This window comes from Neofelis nebulosa, chromosome 3 (assembly GCF_028018385.1).
Source record: "Neofelis nebulosa isolate mNeoNeb1 chromosome 3, mNeoNeb1.pri, whole genome shotgun sequence".
NCBI classification, from domain to species: Eukaryota; Metazoa; Chordata; class Mammalia; order Carnivora; family Felidae; genus Neofelis; species Neofelis nebulosa.
In genome coordinates this window covers 27,974,876-27,999,233 of record NC_080784.1, presented here as the reverse complement: position 1 = coordinate 27,999,233, position 24,358 = coordinate 27,974,876, and the positions used below count along the sequence as shown (strand labels likewise).

The 24,358-nt window shown below is 37.3% G+C and overlaps 1 protein-coding gene across 2 annotated transcripts in view; it reads right to left on the bottom strand.

Moving 5' to 3' along the window:
• TNKS (tankyrase) overlaps positions 1–24,358 on the bottom strand; it is a 215,731-nt gene that overhangs the window by 55,097 nt on the left and 136,276 nt on the right. For both annotated transcript variants that reach the window (XM_058720163.1, XM_058720162.1), the window contains exons 7-12: positions 23,883–23,949; positions 23,381–23,567; positions 17,301–17,422; positions 15,296–15,387; positions 15,125–15,203; positions 1,656–1,827 (exon numbers count right to left, since the gene is read on the bottom strand). In XM_058720163.1, coding sequence (XP_058576146.1) covers positions 1,656–1,827; positions 15,125–15,203; positions 15,296–15,387; positions 17,301–17,422; positions 23,381–23,567; positions 23,883–23,949 — 719 coding nt within the window. The remainder of the gene's footprint in view (positions 1–1,655; positions 1,828–15,124; positions 15,204–15,295; positions 15,388–17,300; positions 17,423–23,380; positions 23,568–23,882; positions 23,950–24,358) is intronic.

Genomic DNA, 24,358 nt, shown 5'->3' with positions numbered 1-24,358 from the left:
AAGAATTTTTAACGTGATGGCTATCTGTTTGCCTGATTTATGGTTACAATTTAAAGAAACTAACTGAAAATTCAGCACTAAATGGTTCTTGGTAAAAAGCAGAAGAAAAACATTTAGAATGTTTGAACAAAAATCACACCTTTTGGAATTATATTAGAATTTACTGGGAAGGCAGAACTATTTCCTAGTCAAAGCATGATTACCTCCTTTAAGTAAATGTTCTTTTGCTCTGTAGAAACAGGACGTTAAATGAAGTCATGTTTTTCATAGTTTAAGCTTGAAATCCTATAACAGGAAATTTCATTCCTTTATGATCTTATTAGTTTTGATAGTAAAGGTGTCCTAGATAGGGCTTACTTCAACTCAAGATCAACCATCTAAGACTGAAGTTGAACGATACTACCTCCCAATGAATTAGCCTGAGGAAAGTAAATCCTAACTACTAGCTCTTACAGTGCGGCACACTTTTAGGGGATTGGTTAGCTCTGATTCAGCTCTAACACATATGAGCTCCACAAGTCTGGAAAGTTCCCTATTTTAGTAGACAGCTGTGATGCTCAACTGTGTTGTACTTTTGGGGGGGTCTTTCAGAAATTTGTGGGGTATATTTTTATCTTCTAGTGTAGTTTTGCCCAAGCTATTACTATTACAATAATCATAAATTATTTTATTGTAACTTACTGTCATTCTTTATATTATAGTTAGGGCATTTAATATGAGTTTTTAGAAGGTAGCTGTAAAGGTAGGTCACATTATTTATACATTTCATTTCTGTATAAGAAAAGGGGATGTTATAGAATATTCATTACGAAAAGGGGGCACTGTGCCTGATGGAGTAAAGAACTACCGGGTTACAGGCAGGAAAAAGAAACTGGGACTCCGGATTACTAGTCTGTAGCCTTCCTTCTCCATTTAACTCTTCCAGTCGGTTATGTCATTCTAGAGCAGATATAACCCACAGACAAAATAAAAGGGATGGGAAAGAAGAGTCAATTACACCACATTAATTCTGTTCACCATTTTTTAATAGCTAGACTGTGTTATTTCCTCTAATTTGGGGGCTTGGGAAACTAATCTACTTTCATATCTGTTTACCTTTGATTTCCCTCAACAAGTTAAAGAGTTAAAATATCTAATACTGTTTTAGGAAGGCACTAACATTCGGCAAGATTTTACAATTATATTTAAGCTAGAAAAAAAACCCAAGATAATCTCATAATGGCACAATGAAGGTAAGAATTAGAAAAAAGCAGGTCAGGCTATCACATATGTAAGAACAGTCAATTAAAGATCATTACCATATGAGTGATTTCTAATTTTCCCTATTTGATAGATTTGAGAGCTACCATAATTCCACACTGTTTATATGAGCCTTAAGTCACCTCTGGTTGTCACACCCATGAGTCGGATTTTCAGTTTAAAACTGAAAAAACAGAGCATAGGTCTCCTTCTCATGACACCTACCTCACTCCACCAAAAAGCCTGATAGGGAGGGTCTCAGGCTAAACTGGGAGCAAGGAGAGGTATGAGAGATACTCAGGCAAAGAAAGCCTTCCAAGGAGCTACTTAAAACAAGCGGTGCAAAGTTTGTCTGCTTAGATGGGTGGCCGTGAAGCGGGAAGCCGAGACCTCACCGTTCATCTGCTTTAACTCACCGCTCAGAATCTGCTGCACGGCTTCGTTCCCCATCTGCGCTGCCGTAAAGCCTTGTAAGGAGATGATGGAGGGATCGGAGCCGTAACTCAGCAGGAGGCGGCAGGTCTGCAGGTGGCCTGCTAGGGCAGCTCTATGCAAAGCAGTCTGACCAAGAGTGTCCAGTGCGTTCATCTGAAAGATCATTGGGTGGGCACACGGCATTGAGCATCTATTTGTTCCCTTTTACACCCTAGCAAATAAGTTTCTACGAGAAAAATAGTCAAAGGTTTTTGAAAAATGCCACAGACTATTCACTATTAACCTTTGTTTTCTGCTTCTGAAAAAATATCCCTTTCTTAGTCTCACCACCTTCCAAACACAAATGACAACATACTCATCCTTTCCCTGAGTAACTGTCTTCCTGTCCATCTTCCACGCCCGGCCACTCCCCTCAACAACTAGGATGTGAGATCCCTGAGGGCGGGACCCTGACCTGCACTGCCTGCCACATCTGAGATGCACATTAAATACTTTTGGATGAATGGGTTTTACCAAACTTGTTCCTGTAATATAAACACAGCAGGGTAAGTAGGCAAAGACAAAGTAGCTAATTACATTTCTCTTCTAATTTTAGTAAATAATTATAACAGAATGCTCTCATTGAATTACCAACACATTTAACAACCCCCCCCAGAAAGATTTAAAGGTTCAGATGTTCCATTTTTAAAACTTTGAAGAGTTATAAAGGAAGAATCATTTAGCTAGTCTTAAGACTGCTTAAGACAACATTAAGCTTTGGAATCACATTCATAATTTGATCAAACCTGTTTTCCAGGAGGTCCCCCAAATATCCAGGATGCCCCAGTAAATACCCTCTATTCCAATCAGACCACAGTCCCTGTTCATTGTATATGCTGCTCCTTTCAGACAAGCCCTCTGTCTGCCTTTCTGGATTATGAAATCCAGTGCAAGTCTCATCTCTCTCAGGAAGTGTTTTTGTTGCTTAAAGGCTTGATGATTACTGACTTTCCAAATATCCATGTCAAGTTAGCACTATCTTACAAATTATAACACCTGGGTAGTTTTTGTTCACCAAGTTAAAGTCATGGCTATGGAGAATATGGATTGTATTATATAGGTTTTCTGGGTCCTCTAGAAAGCTCCTCTTAAGGACATGTAGTGAATTCACAAATATATGCTAGTAGGTTATTTTAAGCATTTGTCCACACCCACCAAATAAATACAAGATTAAGGAAAGAAAATATTTAAGACAACTGATCTCTATGTCTCCAGCCTTTCATCATTATTAGTAAGGGGGTCACACTTGTTCAGGCAAGGGTTCATCTAAATTCTTAATGGTGTCTCACAAAATTTGCCATGAAATACTGACATATTTAATTAGATCTCATTTGCCAGCAGAAAAGCGACTGTTTATACAGGCAACATAAAAACACAGCCATTACCATGTATTGATGGAAAACATAAGCTACCAAACTAAATTTCTTGACTTTTTCTATGAACATTTCTGTTACTTCACCACAAGAGAAAAACTTAAAATTGGGAATATTCTAACCATTAATGATTTTCTGGAAATTGCATTAGAAACTCACTAAATTATTTAATCAGAGTGACAGAAATTCTCAATACAGCTTGTTAAACCATGGTAACATGGTTTGAGAATTACTACTCCAAAATTCAGATATTACCTAAAGTTATTCTTCAGCTCAAACTGAGGGTCTCTTCAGTGCCTTCAAATAACCTTGAATTCTTCAGCATGTCATTTAAGACCATCTGTAATTTACTTTCACACTCCCTTCCTTTCTACTATATTTTTTCATCACAATGTGATAGGCCTGCTATGCTCTAGCTTTATTAGATCACCCTGGAACCCCATTTTATGAAGATGTTCGTTTCTAAAGTCATTGCAAAAGGTAAAGTTTGCCTTTGGTCAATATTATCCTTGAAAATACCTTAGCAATGCAATGGCAGAGACAGACCTAGGGTTTCTCAGTAAATTCAACACTCGTTTCACCTTCAATGTGTGAACAGATCAACCGAACACCAAAGTACATACAGTATCTTTAAACAGCATAAACGCACTACGTGTGAGGAGAGGTTCTCTCAATGCATTTGCATGGTGAAACTGAGTGCAATACAGAAAACAGCAGATTCCCTTCTCTCTCTCACTCACTCTGGAGCATGCACTCATGGAGTGAAATCGGGCCCCAAATCACCACTCTCTAACGTTATGTACATTAACTTTTCTTGTTCCACTCCCCCTCTCGGTTTTGGATGGCTGCTTCTGAATGCAGCTCCACTGACACGTATTCTCATTTCTCTACCCAGTAATTATTCTCTTCTCACGCTCCTTACCCTCGCATTTGGCTGTCAAAATTAGAACCAGGTTGTTTACCTCCAAAGAAGTCTTGTAAGGAAGGGATGCAACTAACATTTACTAAGCACTTGCTAATATCAGGCTCTGTTCTAGATGCTCTGTTGAAATTGTAAGCAACTTAAAAGCAGAAATTATGACTTAATCTTTTTTTTTTTTTTTTAATGTTTATTCTTGAGACAGAGAGAGACAGAGCATGAATGGGGGATGGTCAGAGAGAGAGGGAGACACAGAATCTGAAGCAGGCTCCAGGCTCTGAGCTGTCAGCACAGAGCCCGACGCGGGGCTCGAACTCACGGACCGTGAGATCATGACCTGAGCCGAAGTCGGACGCTTAACCGGCTGAGCCACCCAGGCGCCCCATGACTTAATCTTAAATGTAACTCTTCCCTCTACCCTCCCCACTCCCAGAAATATAAAAGGTATAGGGCATTTCATGGAGCTTCACCAATATCTTGTGAATAAGTGAAAAAAATAATGTATAAGTCGTTTAGAGTTAATTTATAAAAGGAATTTTTTATGTTTAGCTGAAAAAAATTCCAACCATTTGATGAGGACTGATTGGTAACACTAGAAAGTTAAAACCATGCTGATATACTGAAGCTTTGTGTCCTCATCCCTGTTTATGTATAGAAGGCATCTGCTCCTTCCCAAGGTAGTATTGTATTCTAATATTTCAGAAAACCAAACTTTCTTAAAGTACAAGACAGATCAGCATAACATAAAATTCTTTGCTTTAGAAAATGTATTTTTTATAATGAGAGAATTTCCCCCTCAAACTCTAGTTATCACAGCAACAAAAGAATATCTATGGAGTGCTTTATCAGACAACATAGCTGAAGCACTAGAAGTGATAGAAAAGTATCAGCGATATTTAACAGGAGCACTCATTCCATGGAAACAAGTGGAATAATTTGGTGGAACTGTGTACAACCCATAGAATGAACAAGGATGGATGATAGGGAAAACATTAAACAAACATCCGACAAGGGTTTTCGTGAGGAAGGGTTATTCCTTACTAGAAGCAAATGTCAAATTTCTCAGATTCCCCGACCTCAGGACTCCAGGCTGGTCCTTCTATGGTCCAAAGATGACAATGGCAGCTCCGTGCAAACAACTCCATAAATCTCAGTGAAAGCCCAAAAGGATGTCTCATACATCTATTGTAACAGAGAAGAAACCTTTACCAGAGGACTTCTCCTTATGCCTGGAACCAGAAACGCTTCCTGAAGCCATGCCTATACCAGTCACTAGCAAGGAGAGTAAGATCACCAGAACTGTGTCAGACCCAGCCTTCTGTGGAGCTCCCAAAACTGAACAAAGTAGAGCTCCACAGAAGAAGGTTGCTGAGGCAAGCTATGGCCCGTGGGTCAATTCCGACCAGGTGACTATTCTGTACTGCTTGCAAGCCAAGAACGATTTTTAGGTTTTCAAACGATTACATTTAAAATGGCTAGAGAAGTATCCATAAAGCCTAAAGTATTTACCATCTGGACTTTTAAGAATGCATTTGCTGATCCCTGTTCTGAAGCAAAGAAGGGGGAAAGTGATTATTGGATGGGAAATCAGCTCTCTGTTGGAGTCATTACTGACCTTTAAATTGATTCAAAATTGAAAACAAAAATTAAAGTCCCTAACTTCCTCTTAGATTTAACTTTATCAACACGCTTAATGTTCTACCTTTGTTTACTCTTTTATCTACCAGTCACAGGATACAATCAGGGCTCTCTACAAGGTGGTCAGTCCAATTTTCTTCCCTCCACATGTGTAGTTCAAGGCACAGAAGTCCAAAATGTATATGCCTTCCAAGGTTGGTGATAACTTTGTTTTTAGAGGGCAGCAAGAACTATTTTATAGGACTACACCTGTAGCGTGTCCCCAAGTTTTTAAATGGGTCATCTGGCAGGATTTGCATTGCTGCTCTAATTCAGTTTCACAATAGAAAAGTGATATTTTGGAGCTAGTGTATATTTCACTGTGGTCCCAGAGAGTTACAGGGAGCGTTAATTGTTTAAAGGTTCCCATAAGTTTGGATTTATGACTCTGCTACCATTCTGTAAGTTACACAAATGGCAAATGATAGTAATTCATTCTACTGATGGAGAAATATAGGAGATTAAATGACTTGGGCATGTTATCCACAAAATCTATAAATGAAAGCACTGACTAAAAGGGCCCACCAACATACAGAATATAGCCCATGACCTGAAAGTCATGTGTTTGTGTGTGTGTGTGTCCTCTTGGCTTTGACAATTTTGACTCACACATTGACAATTCTTCACTCAGTCAAAAAACAGGCTTAACAACATTTAAAATATTCTTTATATGTAAGAATCAAACTCCTAAAAAAAAAAAAACCCAAAATACAGTCTTGTATTATACATATAATTAAGTACTTAAATGGTCATTCAAGCTGAGATAACTAAATAAATGAGATTGTCACTCACAGGATTCTTCTAAGAACTTTCAAATTAAAAAAATACATACATATATATATATATATATATATATATATATATATATATATATATGCATATACATACATATATTGCTCTCTGTAAGTTTTATGTTTTTAACCTAAATGATATATTTGACAGACTTTATATATATACCACCATTAACTTATTATTCATATTTTAAAGAGACACAACCTGTGTGTGTGTGTGTGTGTGTGTGTGTGTAATTTGAAACCACCAACATACATATTTCTGGAAGAATTCAGGGAGTGTTGCATCAGTTTTTGTGACCAAGTCTTCTTTAGAGCCAGTCCTATTTCCATCACAATCTCCACCATGAGGATATGATATAAGATGCCATCAAAGATGCTTACCATTCAGCACCAAGGAGATTATTTTCACTGAAGTACAGAAACTGACTCAAATAAGAAAAATGCTACATATAATGTGTGGTAATGTGTGGTTAGGACTTGGCTTGAGAAAAAAACGTATCTGGCAGTTTTAGAGACAAAATATATTTCCCCTTTTTCCCTTGTATCTAGAGAAAAAAACCTGAGGTATGCATTTTTTTTTTCTATTCCTGAGTAGTAATTAATGATTTTCCTATAGAGGGTAATTAGATACATGATACAAAATCACAATGGCATCTGGCCTGAAATATATGTCTTATGTCTTATGTCCTGTAGGACATAAGACTATGATTCAGGGTCGCCTGGGTGGCTCAGTTGGTTAAGTGTCTCTCGGTTTTGGCTCAGGTCATGATCTCACGATTTTGTGAGTTCAACACCCGTGTTGGGCTCTGTGCTGACAGTGGAGCCTGCTTGGGATTCTCTCTCTCTCTCTGCTCCTCCCCTGCTCACACTATCTCTGTCTCTCTCAAAATAAATGAAAATAAAACTTTAAAAAAATCATTTAAAAAAAAAGTATGATTCAAATATGCCAAAACAATCCGGGAAACCCCAAACCAACTATAAGGAAATAGCTGAGGGGAACCTCTCAATATTCGAATCCGTGTGAATGGCCTCGTCTCAAAGTGCTAACCTCAAGACTGAGTTAATCTCTTGCCTAAACTTAAAGCTATTACTGTCCACATCACTTATTTGGTAATTAATCATGAACTGTTCTGTGATGTTGCTGTAATTAAGCATTTATTGTTAACTCACATTGTAATTCTACTTTAGCTGCTGAACGTGGGTATATCTCAGTCTAAACTGGGTTTCAAGTAACCTGAGCACTGAAAACAGTCTCTGTATTCCTTTAGCTAGAATGACAATGTACTTTCTCCCCAATCAGGACACTCTGAAAGTGAAAGTGAAGAGTTAAAACAAAGGCATTAACACATCTGCAAGAGAGGAGCAAAAGACAGGGATTTGAAATAGGTCTATGTCCTGGTAGACAGACTATAACCTAGGGAACAGGTGGCAGGCATATTATAACATAGTCTACATTTCTGTAATTGGCCTTATAGGAGAAAGTAGCCTTCTAGGAAGTATCTACCTTCCTGAAGCAGGATTCTGTGCAGGCCACCTACCTGTTCAAAACTTCCCAATGGCTCTCTCAGTAGTATGAGAACAAAATCAAAACTCTCCCATTGAAACTACCAAGACCCTGCTCCAACGTATATTTTCAAGATTTTCATTATTCTCCTTTTCAGTACCCCTGGGCTCACTAATTATAACTCCTGACTAACTGCTTTCCTGCTTGAGTCATTACTTGAAATATTATTTGTATTTTGCCAATTTCTATATATCTAATCCCTAGACATTCCTAGCTGAAATCCTACTTTCTTCATGAAATTTCTCCAATCTCTCCCCCAGCCTGTTACCACCAATGGAAGTAACCGTTCTCTGAATAGCAATCTACCCATACTTCTCTTATATATCACTTTGCAATGTGTATGATAGATATTGGCGTTGACTATAGTAGATAAGACTATTACTAGATTTTAAGTCCCTTCAGAGAAGACTCTTGATCAAATCCAAACTTCATATATACCCCACAGTAACAAGTGCAATGCCTGGTACAAGTTGGATGTTCAAAAATGGTTGGTAAGTAAATGGTTCACAAGAACAATAAATTAGTAAATTCTGATGATAATAATGTTTTCATCATACTAGTGTGTATACTACATAAACATCAGACTCTTAAGATATTCTCTAACCAAAAAATGTATATTCTTCTTTCCCTAGAAATTTGAAGGAAAAAAGAAGTTAAATGCCAGTGTTGACAGAATTGTAAAATATTGAAAATAATTAACTTACTTTATCTGTAGTAAGAGTATAATTTAATTTGATTTTAAAGTTTTACAGATATTTACAGAGCACTGTTATAAGGAGGATGGACATAATTAAAGCCTCTCCTGTGAGGAATGAAACAGACAAAATGACCATAATTTAATTCTTAACTCAAATTCTGATACAGCAATCAATATTTTACTTTAAAGGGTTTTTAATCCTTTAACATTTACTAGCTGAACTCGAGTGTATTATTATTTGCAAACCTTCAAAATTCATGTGGAATTTTAAAAGAAACAAAAGAGATATATCATAATGGTATGTGTTTGCTTTGCTTTATTAAAAGGGCGCTCACGTTCTCACATGCCCTGTGTGAGAAACGACCCCCTGAGCAGAGCTGATTGGACGAGTGGGAGTCAATCCTATGGCCGTGTGGAACAAACTGAGATCTCATTCAGATTCTCCCTTTCTCCTCCCTGAGACTCAGGAGAGACTGTAGCTGCAGGTGTTATATTTTTAAGACAAAGACTCATAAAACAGGGGCTACCAAGTCCATATTTAAGCCATAGAGAAGTAAAACAGAAAAATGTAGTCTATTAAAAGAATGAAGCAGATGAACTAAGACAAACACAGAAAAGAAACCCAAGCGACCAGAGAGAGAGAGACAGACACACACACACACACACACACACACACACACACACACACACACAGATAGAGAATGCAGTCGAGGTACTCAATAGTTTCCACATTCCTTGTTCTAGTCTTTTGTAAATCTCAGCTACAATTCCTGTAGATTATTTCTATCCTGTAGATTATTTCTATGGGATAACAATATGGGTAATCTCAGAAAAGTAATAAGCATACATTTATATAAGTATAAAACAGATTTCCATTTGTGCTTACTCTAGATTCAATTGATCTGTTACTGGTAACTAAAATGTTTCTGAGACACTGGGCCTTTTGCCCTTTGTGCTGATATGCTCAAACTGCAGATAACTGAACGATTAGAGATACTTTACATCTATAGCTTTGAAAGCATTTTAACATCTTTGGGCTAACAGAAACTGCTTATCAACCCACCTCTTGAAGAGCATTAATCAGATCCTTATAATGAGATAACACATTTCCCCAAAGTGAGCAAAGACTCTTCATCACTTCTCAATGTGAGAAATAAGCCCACTTAATGCCAATTACTATTGACACAATTTCTTCTTACATACAATATAAATAAATCTGTCAAATTAAGACAAATGAACAATCAAATTTCTCCGTGTTCCACACATTTAACAGATGCTCAAGTAATGACAGAATAGCAAGTGCTTTTCTATATGAAAAAAAACACTTTTGAATTAAACCTTTCATTTTTAGGTATTAATAATACCATATGCAGTTGGGACTTAAGTTCTACTTAATAATGATAGCAGACACAGCAGTAGCAATAGAATGTCAGGGTAGGCTAACAACAATAAAGAAAAAACTGCCACATGAAGGATAAAATCTTCACGTCTCTCCCATTTAGGCTTTATAGCAATCTCGCAAAGCAGGGGATTGGTAGAGATACTTGACTTTTTTTAGAAATAGAAATTTACTCCACTATAAAAGTTGATTTTTCAAATGAGTTGGCTAATACCCCCATTTTCTTATAACTCTCCTTTCTTTATAAGCCATCTGTTTCCTATCCTTTTTCTGACTACTGCCTGCTTGCCCCTCCAGATTCCTACCTATCCTCCACCCTGCTCGATGTCCTGCTTGATGTCCTGGGAAACTTACTTAATATGGATCATATCAATGGGTCCTTTTGGTCTTTAAGTTGTTACATTTGGACAATGGGAGGGAATGGCAAGAGACTGGTGGGGAGCAGGGGTGTGAGGGGTAGGGGTCAGATATACCCCCTATCAAAGGCTGCAGGTGGTGTCAGGAGACCTTCTCCAAATAGCTACCTTCTTCTGCTTCTTTGCCCCTTTGGGCCCAGGGACGATAATGTCTCCCCATTTGCTGCTATCCCTTGCTCATATCCCTAAACCATGCCCACCTTTGTATATAATTCTTTTATTAAACTTTCCTCAAATTACCCACTTTGAGTATGCCGCTTATTGCCAAGACTCTGAATATAATTCTCTGCCCCTGTATCTTTGGAACACCTCCTTCAAAAGCTGCCAAAGTCTTTATATAAAAGTTGTCAAGTTAAATGGCATTGCCTACCTTGATTTCTCTTTGTAGCACCTGTTACTTCTTCATACTCCTACTGTACTCAGTAGACACTGTGATGGATCTTTCAGTTTTCTCTTCCCATTGCTGCCCTTCAAACATGGTAATTTGCAAAGGTCCTTTCCTAAATTCTCAACGCATCTCTCTATACTTTCTCTACCTTGGAATGCATGATCACTATGTTCATGGCTTTCCAAAAGATCTTTCTAACCCTACCTAGACTGTCTTTCACACTCTAGTGCAATTATTTCCAACTGCTAGTGATACTAAATGTCCCTCCCTATCTCATATCAACTCTAAGTACAAAATTATCAAGGCATAGGAAACCAGTATTTCTCTCTAGCTTCCTCACTTCCCTGAACTGTACCACCCTTTTCTAAGTCTGTTCTAATGCCCGATTCATTTCCACGTATATAACTATTTCTTCATAAGTTACTTTCATCTTTCTCTTCCTTCATTACTCATGCCATTAAATTGGATTTAGGATTAGCTTCAAGTTTGGTAACTGCATAAACTTCAAATTGGTACTTTCCACAGTATCTAGCATACAGTCTTAATCATTTTGCATCTCAGTATTTCTTGCGTTAATGGATCAAAACAAATTATAAAGGAACCGATATATAAATCTTACATAAAAATTTAGGTGATTAAGGGAAATATGTAATATATGTCTGAAAAGACAAATATGGAAAAATCCAGTGCTCATATTTACAAGTAATTAAAGTATTGCTTGTATGTCAGGTATTATACCACACACTTATATATACATAAGCTCATTTAATTTTTACACACATACACACACAGGTATCAATACACACATAATCACTTATGGGTGAATTAGGATTCCAGAAAATTAATTCCAAGTTCACGGGACTAGAAAGTGGAGGACTGTACAGTGAAAAGTATGCTTGTCTGTTACATTCCCAGTATGTTTAGTTTAACATGCATAGTGAACCTGAGCTTTATCATCAAGCTTTGAGCAAAAGAATGTTTTGGCTTATGTAAAGATTACTAAGTTCTATCTGTCAAAGTAAGACAGATTAGTTCATGGTATTAGATCTCCCTATCCAATTCTCTGCCTTTTCTGACTTATTAGCCTTAGCCTGGGAACTTGACATGAGGAGGGAAAGGAGGCAGGATGGTGGAAACAGTGTAAGGGTTGAATCCTAATCCAAGGGTGGTGCTGCTTGATCAGAAGGAGTTTTTCAGAATCAAATGGAAAGCATTAGTTGTCCAAAAATCAAATTGAAACCGTGAGTTCTCCAGAAAGAACACTAAGCAAGCAAGCAATGGGGCCCAAAAGTAGCTAAGTGAGTTTTTATCAACACATTAGTCACCAAATAAGCCAACCCTGAGGGACATCAGCCTGAGTTGGAACCAGGGAATAACTGAGTGCGGAGGATGGCAACTACTATTTATTGGTTCAGAACCCTGATTCAGTAGGATTTATTTTCCATTTAAAGGGCCTAAATAGCAGGAGTTCTGGATTTGGATGAACTATAGTGGAAGGACTAGGGAGGGTAAACTAGTCTAAAAGTCCTTCTGTATCACCGACAGAGTGTTTAAAACTGCGCATGCCCCACTGATGAATTGAGATGTTATCGATGAGGATATCCCGTGAAGACGAGGAGCAGAGTAAGGTTGAGAACCACAGAGCTAGAGCAGGGCTGACTGGGAGAGCTTAGAAACGCGTGCTGTTTTTCACTGAAACGCCATGAAATAAAATGACTCATGGGAGAAAACAAATAGGTATTTTTCAAAAAGGAAGGGCATTGTTCATGGGTTTTCAAGAACGTTATAAATGCCATAAACTGTTTTTAAAAATGGGTCAGTGGTAAACAAAAATGCTCTTAAGTATAGCAGAGAGTCCACTTAGCTTAGTATTTTCTGCTTGATGGAGCAACAAGACATTATTTATATAACAATGCAGGAGTTGTACCCTCAGAACAGGTAATAAATTGGTAGAGTGCTGTTCCCTCTCATTCTAGGTCATCCTGACTTTTTTAGATAAAAATACCAATTGTCCTTTTAAAGCAAGGACATCTAAATTTTTGGACTGGGAACCTTATGAATAAAAAAAATGTTTTGAGAAACCTCTCAATATACATATGTGTTCATCTGTAACCTTAAGAAACAGTGCTATACTAATATATGACAGAAACATATAAAACCTATACAAAAAGAAATTACAAAGGATGGGAAAGAGATGACACGATTAAAAATGAAAACATTTTATACTAATGTACAAAATACCTTCGGGCTCAACTAAAAAACCTTAAAAAATCTTATGAAAATTGCAATGTAGATTTGAGGATCTGACTCTAAGTTCATTTTCAATAGCTGGTCCCATGGACCATATTAACTCAAAAGACGGGAGAGAAACAAGTTAGAGCCACTGGAAAAAGTGCACTCACTGTTAGCAATGCCTACTAAGTCACAATGCTTATTTTTTAAACATTTTTGGAAGTTTATTTATTTTGAGAGACAGAGAGAGTGAGCAAGGGAGGGGCGCAGAGAGAGAGAGGGAGAGAGAGAATCTCAAGCAGGCTCTGCACTGTCGGTACGGAGCCTGATGTAGGCCTTGAACTCATGAACTGTGACATCTTGACCTAAGCCAAACACCAAGAATCGGATACCTAACCGACTGAGCCACCCAAGTGCCCCCACGATGCTTATTTTTAATGTAATTTACTTAATCATGCTAAGGTTTTAATTGAAACTCTGCTAGTAAAATTTCATCCTTCTTGATGTTTTCTAATACGTTCAAAAACCACCTAAACACAAATTAAGAAAGACTTTAAAACAGGTTGGAAAATTGTTTTCCAGTTTTTAAATTACATGTAGATGTAACAGTTGGGTGATACATTTACATCATTTTTTGGCAACAAAATCACAAAACAGTGGACATTTTCCAAAAATCTATTCTCAAAACGTCCCCTTAATTTTTTGAAGTTTCTTTAAAAATGCAGTCACTTTCCCATTTACTCTAAAATATGTAATATTTGCCTTTAAGGGCCTGAGTATGTTTCTTTCTTAAACAAAGTATCTACATCCAAGTAAAAAAATATCTACATGCAAGTAGTCATTTGTCATCATAGATGACAACAAATTTTGAACCCTCTTATTTTCATTAAAAAAAAAAGCACGAGAACTAAGATCAATATTCTTGAAAATACTAATTCATGAAATAGCCAGACAACCTCTTTATGCATCAAATTGTCATTCCCTCGGATTACCAACAATGTTATTTATGAAGGATCTACCGTTTAGGATGGTACCCATGAATCTACTCGTGTGGACACGTGTAAAGTGCAACATGTCACAACATTCTGGACGTGAACAGATGAGTAAGTCTGTCAGTGACAACCCCTCCCGACTGAGCCTCCCCTTCTCCTCAGAGGAAACACCTTGAACCGACTCAGACAGGCTGACACACAGACACATAGAGGGAGCCAGCATCAATCTTTGTATTAAATATTAGTAGATCTTAACTTCTTTATTCATAAATAAGAAATTACGATTAAAAAAAATTAAAAGTCTAATATTTTTCCTATTCTCAATGGCTCATCTTGTATATTCCATAAAGTGTCTACTTTGGAGACTTCTGCTTTAAAAATATATGTAGTTTTGAGGATTTAAAAGTATGCATATTCAAGTTACCTCTGAAAAACAACCAGTTTGCTTCCTTCCTCCCTCAAGCAATTCATAGTTTCAGACAACATCAACAGAAATGGTTACCCCCAAATTTCTTATTTTTTCAGTCACTTGAGAAAATTATTATCATTACCAGTTTGAAGGAATAAAAATATTCTTTAGAGTAAGTAGCAATATTTTGACTATCATTTACATAAATTATTCTCTGATAAACCATCAATGATGTTGACTATCGAAATATATCAATCCCAGTATTAATGTAAAACAACGCAAAGTTAAATGTGTTTCAAATGATAAGATCAGAGCTGCATTTTATTGCTTTACGGAAGAATGACATTAAGGGAAATAAGACACAGCTCATTATTTTTATTAGTAACAGGACTTAAATTAGTTTGACAAGAGAACAGATGACTTCAAATACACGGTAAGAGTCCTTTACCAAATTAATTTCTCCCGGAGAATCAGAGAGAATAGTAATAGTCTTAAAAGCAGCTAGCTACTCAACTCCAAATTTGGGATTTTATTTCTGATGTGTGTCTTACCTTTGCTCCATGCTTATGTAGAACTTCCATGACATCATTGTGAGCTCTTTCTGCTGCAACATGCAAGGGAGTCATGAAACTACGGAGAGGAGAGAAGGAAAATGTAATGTCCTAATTTTTGTTGCATTTCCCCTTTAAGAGCCGAACACCTCCTTCTGCGATTGCACTTACTCTTTATTTTTTTCATTAACATTTGCTCCTTTTCTAAGTAATAGTTCTGTCACTTGTTTTCGTTTGGGATGCAGGGAGGCCACAGCACAGTGCTGTAAAGTAAACAAAACTAAGTTAATAAACTTCTATTTAAAAGGAGAATTCTGAATTAAGTAGCATCTGCTGACTCTTTAGAACACTGTTAGTCAAAAAACGTTTACATATTTTATGTTATGGAGATGATCAAATTCTCCCTAAACACCTTGGAAGTGCAAGACACGGGCCTTTATTTTTTTTAATTTAAAAAAAAAATTTTTTTTTTTAACGTTTTTATTTATTTTTGAGACAGAGAGAGACAGAGCATGAACAGGGGAGGGGCAGAGAGAGAGGGAGACACAGAATCGGAAGCAGGCTCCAGGCTCTGAGCCGTCAGCCCAGAGCCCGATGCGGGGCTCGAACCCACGGACCGTGAGATCGTGACCTGAGCTGAAGTCGGACGCTTAACCGACTGAGCCACCCAGGCGCCCCAACACGGGCCTTTAAAACGAGATAAAATTATCTTAGTTAAGCATTAAGAAAAACTGTTTCTCTTCCTTTGGCTGACGCATAATTTTCCAGGATATACTTGTTTGAAGGTAACAGAATACTGCCTCTCCAAAGGTACAAACATCTATACCTCAGTTGTTCAATCCTTCATTGGGTTGTCAGCTACATAAATAAATAGTTCTCAAAATCTTCCCCAGAGCCACTCCTGGCACTATATAAGCCTATACGCCCAGGGATAGGCAAGAGGTAATAGACTTGAAGGAGCTTAGTGGAAGAACTATTCTCAGAAGTTTAATGTTTTATCCTGTATTTATATGATTTTTGTATTCAACTTTGTTTTATATTAATGTTTTATATTCAAATTTTATGAGTAGGGGCACCTGGGTGGCTCAGTGTGTTAAGTGTCTGACTCTTGATTTCGGCTCGGGTCCCGATCCCATGGTTTGTGAGATCAAGCCCCGTGTTGGGCTCTGTGCTGACAGTGGCGAGCCCGCTTTGGGATTCTCTCTCCCTGTCCTCGACTTTCTCTCTCTCTCAGAAGAAACATTAAAAAAAATAAAATTTTAAGAGTTAAAACCTACTTACTAATGAATAAAATGAACACTCCCAAAAAGCAGGTCAGGATTATTCTGTTGCTTTGGGTGTCTCCCGGCATAACGCTGTATAATGTCAATACATCTGAACACCAGTTTGAGAGGCACGTACTTAAGTGTACATACAGCTGGCCCATTCAGTTTGATGACTCTTTTAGTGTCGTTTTCGGCAGGTATTGACTACAGGTTGACTTTTTTGCACCGGATATATGCGGGAATTTTAACTGAAGCGTATTTAGAGGTCTGTGATATAGGCATCACACATGCTTCAATTCTGAACTCAGGAATAATTTTACCGGCCCTATACCTGAAATTTAATGTGACCAATGATAAGAAAAATAAGCTAATCTTTCTGAAAGTACGTTAGAAGAAAAAACATGAACTGTTTAAAAAACAATGTGTATGGTCTGGAACAAAAAATTCATAATCTTCATATTTTTCTATAATGAATGTAGTAATTCTTTGGAAAATTAAGAATAATTCTTTGGATAACTGCTCCAAAGGATAATGCAAGTATCTCTGAAAATACTTTTAATATTCTACAGAAGACAAACAGTCTTTACCTACCAACCATAAGAAAAAGATTCTATAGAGAAAATCACATCTTGTATTTTATGAAAGAATTGGCCACAAAAGTAGACTTGTTCGAATACAGTTGGGTAAGGACAAAGGTAAAAATAATTTCCAAATCAAGGGTGAGCAAACATCTATTCTCTCATGCATGAAAGCAAGCATCTCCTGAACCAAATTAAAAATCAATGCAACCAACATTAAAATGGAAATTTCTGGCATTTCTGATACGAAAGTTACTTAAGGGTTCTGAAATGAAAATCGTACACTGGGCTTCTATTACAGACCTAAGGAATGGATTAACGATGAAATCTTACCAGGGCAGTTTCATGAGACTGTGGTTGTTTGAAATTAATGATTTCCAAAGCAAGTGTTTTTTTAACTTTGGCTAGGTCTGCTTCTCTGGCTGCTTGCAGTAGAGAGTGACCTTTAAATTCATCTGTCAATGAAATAATGGTTGACATAAAAGATTTAAGATCTGTAAAAATCATTAGCATGATTACAAATAAGAAAAGTACTAATTTTACATATTACTCTATTTTATCAATAGCAGTAACATGATGCTAGGATGATAAAGGCACAGAGGATGTGCAGTTAATGAAGAATTTTGAAAAATGTATGCTCTGAAATAACACCATTTTATACTCTCAGAGTCCACAGAGGTGCACACATACAAACACATTTACCCCCGCTAAGTTTTAAAACAAGCAACCAAAAACATCTACCAAATGGAAGCCGGTTCTAAACATATATACACTGGAATACTTTATAGCTCTGAAAAAAACAGGAGGTCTGCACACACTATCATGAAAATATACATAATTAAATGAAAAATCAAGTAGCAAAAGAGGTATGACAGGTTGACCCAGGTTTTTTGTATTGTTACTACTGCCATTGCCACCACAACCAAATATAAGAAATGGTACAAAAAAGGCACTTAGAGAAACATTTGCCAAAATATTAACAGTTTTAGCCCTGAAAAGGGAAGAACTGAATTATAGGGGAAGTGCCAAGAGTCTGATAATTTTTCGAAGAACAAATAGTATTTTATTATTTGTATAAGAGATTTATATAAGCAAGTAAGAGATTTCTTCAAAAGTGATTTCTTTTTAAAATTTTTTTTTTCAACGTTTTTTTATTTATTTTTGGGACAGAGAGAGACAGAGCATGAATGGGGGAGGGGCAGAGAGAGAGGGAGACACAGAAGCGGAAACAGGCTCCAGGCTCTGAGCCATCAGCCCAGAGCCTGACGCGGGGCTCAAACTCACGGACCGCGAGATCGTGACCTGGCTGAAGTCGGACGCTTAACCGACTGCGCCACCCAGGCGCCCCAAAAGTGATTTCTTAATTAACTGCATAAATAAAAATCCAATATTCTAACTAAAAACTTAGAGTCATATTTTCTATTTTACACTTTTGGTTTGTATTTTGATAAGACAAAAAGCTGGAAATTCTTCTAAAAAGACGCCAATGATGTGTGAGCTAACATATTACATAGCAATCCCCGGCCAGCCCACATAGCCTTTGCACCTGCCTGCTACTAAATTCCTTTCTTTTCCTCTCTCCTCTCCTGAGTTCCCCATCTCACTCCCCTCTGTCCCTCAAAAGACAGAGAAAGACACACGTGGAAACATATGTGCCTTAATAACTCCTATTACTGTGATGAATCACAAAATTCTACTACTGAAACTAAGATTTTACTATATGTTAACTAACTGGAATTTAAATAAAAACTTAAAAAAGAAAAAAGAGAACTACTATCATCGTTCAAGGCCTCAGTTTAGATACTCTGGTGAGGCCTACCTGATATTTTCCATTATTGGCCTAGGATTCCTTCTTATGAAGCCCCCTGCACTTGCATTAGCCTTACGTCACAGGACAGATCACATGATCTTATTTGCTACGGTAGTCCTATCACTTAGCACACTGCTTGTATATGGTATATTATGTATTCAATTTGTTGCATGAATGGTGAATATTTATAAAATAAGTCATGGCAGGTGCAGGGGAAAAACCATTTTTATGAAACCTCTTGTTTAGTGGTAACTTATCACTGCTAAGTTCCTCAAAGTATAGGACTTTGAAACTTCAGAAACTCAAAGTTAAGGTCAAATGAAGTAAAAGTAAACCAGTGTTTTCAAAACACAAAATTATAGATTTTCATGTTAATGATAAAATTAGGGATAAATCAAGCAGAAGAATTACAAACTGCCATACGTAAGGAGCAGGATCCTGCCGACTGCAAAGGAAGGTGATGTGTTGAGAACGGATTTCAAACAGAAAGTATGGTTTTGCTTTGGCCATCAGTCTGGGGAAATTTAAATGGAATTCAAATCATACTGGCTGTTTCTCTAATGACAAATGCTCTATGACTATCAAAATGATATAAGCAATTCTACTTTTTCAATTACTCTTTTGAGTTCAGGATAGGTGACTCAGAAAAAAAAATAAGGGTAAATTTATGAAAAACATAAGTAATAGGACTAGAATACTAAGGAAATTACGAAATTAGGATGTATGCAACAATGCAATTAGACATAATATTTTCTCAAATAACAAGAAATAAAATATTCCTTATCTTTGCTCTTTGGGAAAAAGTAAAGATGTCTGCCCAAATTGGCTTTCAAATTTAAAATATAGTATACTCAAGATTAAAAAAAACAGAGAATGGAAAAATCTATCAACAATACAATGATCCCTCCCAATGCAAAGGTTACATAAAGATTTGTTTTTAAAACCTCAAGGAAGTACTTAAGTAGCAAAAAGAAGGCAATAAAATTGCAAATTATACTCAAACTTACCTTGAAAACTTAATACTTATAAGATGCCATAAAAGTTTCTTTTTTTTTTTTTTTTTAAAGTTTATTTCAGAGAGAGAGAGAGTGGCAGGCAGAGAGAAAGAATCCCAAGCTGGCTCTACACAGCCAGTACAGAGCCTGATGCAGGGCTTGAACTCACAAACCATGAGATCATGACCTGAGCTAAAATCAAGAGTCGGACACTTAACCAACTAAGTCACCCAGGCGCCCTAAGTTCCTCTTCAAAATCATTTTGGAACAAGAATGAAAGCTACGTTTGGTATTTTCAGCTTTAATATATGCAGAATCCAAACTACCTTGCTCATTTCGCTTCATGGAAACAGTAAAAAAAGAGAGAGAAAAGCAGAAAAAAAAGTGTGAAATGAAAATGCCTATAACCATGGGTAGGATCAAAATCTTGTTTGTTTCTTATATAATTAAAAACATTTTTAATGTTTATTTTTGAGAGAGAAAAGAGAGAGAGAGAGAGAGAGAGAGAGAGAGAGAGAGAAAGTATGGGGGAGGGGCAGAGACAGAGGGGGACAGAAAATCTGAAGCAGGCTCTGTGCTAACAGCAGAGAGCCCCAAGCGGGGTATCAACTCAGGAACTGAGAGATCATGACCTGAGCCAAAGTCAGACGCTTAACCGACTGAGCCACCCTGGTGCCCCTTGTATACTTTTCTTAAGAACTCTGTTAGGGGTGCCTGGTGGCTCAGTCGGTTAAGCGTCTGACTTCGGCTCAGGTCATGATCTCATGGTTTGTGGGTTCGAGCCCCACTTCGGGCTCCGTGCTGACAACTCAGAGCCTGAAGCCTGCTTCATATTCCGTGTCTCCTTCTCTCTATGCCCCTTCCCTGCTTGCACTCTCCCTCTCTCCCTCCCAAAAAAACCCAAACATTAAAAAAAGAAAAAAAAAAAAAAAAGAACTCTGTTAATTGTGAATGTCTAGAGTAAGGCAGCGGGCATGATGATGAAAATCACAGAGAAGTTCCAACTTTGTTAAATCCTTTTCTTCAGATAATTCCTTGGTGGAATCTTATTTAATAAAGTAAAAGAAATACTGAGCAGGTTGAAAAGTACTCTAATCAGGGAACTTCTTTTACAAAACTATATAAATTTCTGTTAAGTCATAATGTGTACACTGGAATCAGATAGTGAAATACACTATAAAAACTCATAATAATATTCACAATGGGAAAAATGCTTGAAAGGAAAAATAAGTCAAAGGTGACATGGAGGATAAAGCTGAGTCCAGGGTATAAACTAAAAGAAGGAAATTAAAACAACAACAAAAGATTAAAAAAAGTTTTGAGCTCAATTCAATTCAATAAACTTGCTGTGCACAGTGTTCACAATGAACTGTGCTGGGGTGAGGGGGGCAGATAGAGAGATCCAGACACAAGTACCATCAACACATTTTTACTGGGTAACGAGGCACTGTGCGGGTGCTAAGGAGACAAGAATGAAATGAAAAATCTTTCGAGAACTTAAATTTCACCGTGAAGATAGAACACGCACATAGAAGAATGAACTGTATGATGCAAGATAACATACGGCAAGGGTCATATGAGTGGGAGAGAGAAAAAAGGCATTTCTATGAGGATTCATTGCTAAGACATCTGCCCAGTTATAATCTGGTTTGTGCTGGACTGTAATCTAGTCGATGTTATCTGTGCCAGGACCAAAATAAGTTTAAATTTCTACTTAAACAAAGTGAAAATTGCAAGTCTTCCTGTTTTAATACAAACCAGTTTAAAATCTGCTTAAATTTAAATGACATCATCATTTTGACTCTGCCTTTTTCTTGTTATCATTTAAAGATTTTCTCAGGCATTTAAATCCAGTTACCTTATTCTTAGAATCCTGAAAGAGAATACCAACCATAGGATGAGTTAAATGGTAGGTAGGTGATGCCTAGTTGAATTTAGACCTGCAATGCCCACATACAGAATTAAACAGATCTCAGTATTTGATAGGACAACTAAATGTAGTGTAATATCCTGAGGGAGATCCAGGAACAGAAGCAGGACTTTACGTAAAAACTAAGGAAATCTGAGTAGAATATGGTCTTTAGTTAATAATCTATCAATACCAGTTCATTAACTATGGCAAATGTATCATACAAATGTAAGACGTTAATGGATATGGAGTATATGAGAACTCTATGCACTAATTTTGTAACTTTTCTGTAAATCTAAAACTATTCCAAGACAGGGGCACCTGGGTGGCTCAGTCTGTTAAGCACCCGACTCTTACTTTTGGCTCAGGTCATGATCTCCTGGTTTGTAAGACTGAGCTCCATGATGGGCTCTGGGCTCACACTGCGGAGGCTGCCTGGGATTCTCTCTCTCACACCCACGCACGTTCTCTTTCTCAAAATAAATAAAATGAAAATATATATATATATAAAACTATTCCAAGACAAAAAGCTTATCTAAAAAATATGCATATGGTGGCATGTGGGTGGCCCAGTCGGTTAAGCATCCGACTTAGGCTCAGGTCACGATCTCGTGGTTTGTGAGTTCGAGCCCCGTGTCGGGCTCTGTGCTGACAGCTCAGAGTCTGGAGCCTTCTTCAGATTCTGTGTCTCCCTCTCTCTCTGCCCCTCCCCTGCTCACACTCTCTCTCTCCCTCTAAATAAAAATAAAAATAAAAATAAAAATAAAAATAAAAATAAAATTAAAATTAGAATAAAAAACATGCATATGTATATATAGGTAATATATATCAATACATGAGAATATTACTTCCACCAAATCTTCAAAAAGATCTTATTTAAATTGGGGCAAGTTGGGGCACCTGGGTGGCTCAGTCGCATCCAACTCTGGCTCAGGTCATGATCTCGCAGTTGGTGGGTTTGAGCCCCGCATCGGGCTCTGTGCTGACAGTTCAGAGCCTAGAGCCTGCTCAGATTCTGTGTCTCCCTCTCTCTACCCCTCTCCCACTCACGCTTTCTCTCAAAACATTTTTTTTTTAATTTTATTTTTGAGACAGAGAGAGACAGAGCGTGAATAGGGGAGGGGCAGAGAGAGAGAGACACACAGAATCTGAAACAGCCTCCAGGCTCTGAGCTGTCAGCACAGAGCCCAACGCGGGGCTCGAACTCATGGACCGCGAGATCATGACCTGAGCCAAAGTCAGACGCTTAACCGACTGAGCCACCCAGGCGCCCCTCAAAACATTTTTAAAAACTGAAAAAAAGTAATAAATTGGGGCAAATGATTGCACTTAGGCTATAACACACACAAGAAACACAAACATGATTGTGCAACCTTGCAGGGCCTGGGAAATAGTGAGTGCTCAATAGCACAAGAATTATAAGCTCTGTGAGCTTAGAATTTTTTTCCTGGTTTGTACACTGTTGTGCTTGCAGGACCTGGCACAGAGTAAGCATGCAATAAATGGCTATGGATTGACTCACCCTCATTAGCCCTAGAAGAAAAGTGCAGGATCAGAAAGGAGGATTACAAACTAGCGTACGTGTAAGAATAGAAGGTTGTTATTCAAGTTGGACAAAACACCAGTCTTCATAACTAAACAAAAATGAGATATTTCAATTTACAGCAAGCAATGTTGAGTCTGAGATATAAATACATACAAGTCAATCTCTCCCGGAGCTCAGGAGTTGGAGCCATATCTACAGCACTTTTGCCATGGCAATTGACTAGTGTAGGATCAGCACCATGGCTAAGTAACAGAGAGCAGACTTCCACACGATTCTTGGAAGCAGCCTCATGGAGTGGAGTGAACTGCCAGAGATCCATAGCGTTGACACAAGCTCCATGCTGGATTGAGAAAAACAGTTTCAGGTCAGCGATCATTTCACTGGATCTTAGTAAAACTCAGAAGACATTTATCTCATTGTAAATTTCAGCTGTGACTCTTTGAAATGCCAATAAGCATTTTAGTTTCTTTCATTTCAGCTTTTAAAGACAATTTAAAATAAGTTAAATGTTTTAACATTTTTAAGGCAACAGTAGTATTTTTTAAAAACATTTTATTTTCTTAAAACTCTTATTGGCTCCCACAACACAGGAAAACTCATGACAAGTTAGGGAAAAAAAAGCAAACAGTATCCAATGTTTTAAAACATCTTTTACCTTAAGTAGCAGTTCTGTGACTTCATAATGTCCATATGAACACGCATTATGAAGAGGCACAAGTCCACTAAATGGAAAAAAAGGCAATAATGTACTCAAATTTCAAACAAACAACATATAGTCATTTATCTAAGTGCTAAAAGACAAAAACTAATAAATCCAAATATAATTATATTAAAAACATTTAAAAATATTTAATAAGAGGCTACAAAGCATAGCTAATGTTTAACCTTTTGTATTTATCTTGTGCTTTGTGTACACAATCCTTAAATATGATAAAAACACCAATTAGAAAAGCATTGAGGTAAAAGGAAGGACATGAGCTAATTGACAACTGCATGCTTTAAAGATCAAGTATTTGTAGAAAAATGTTAATGGAGAGTGAGTTGAAACCTTCCTACCATTTTATTTCACTCTGTAGGTAACTGCCAGCATCAGAATGAAACATCCAAACTATTATGACTTACATATCCAAC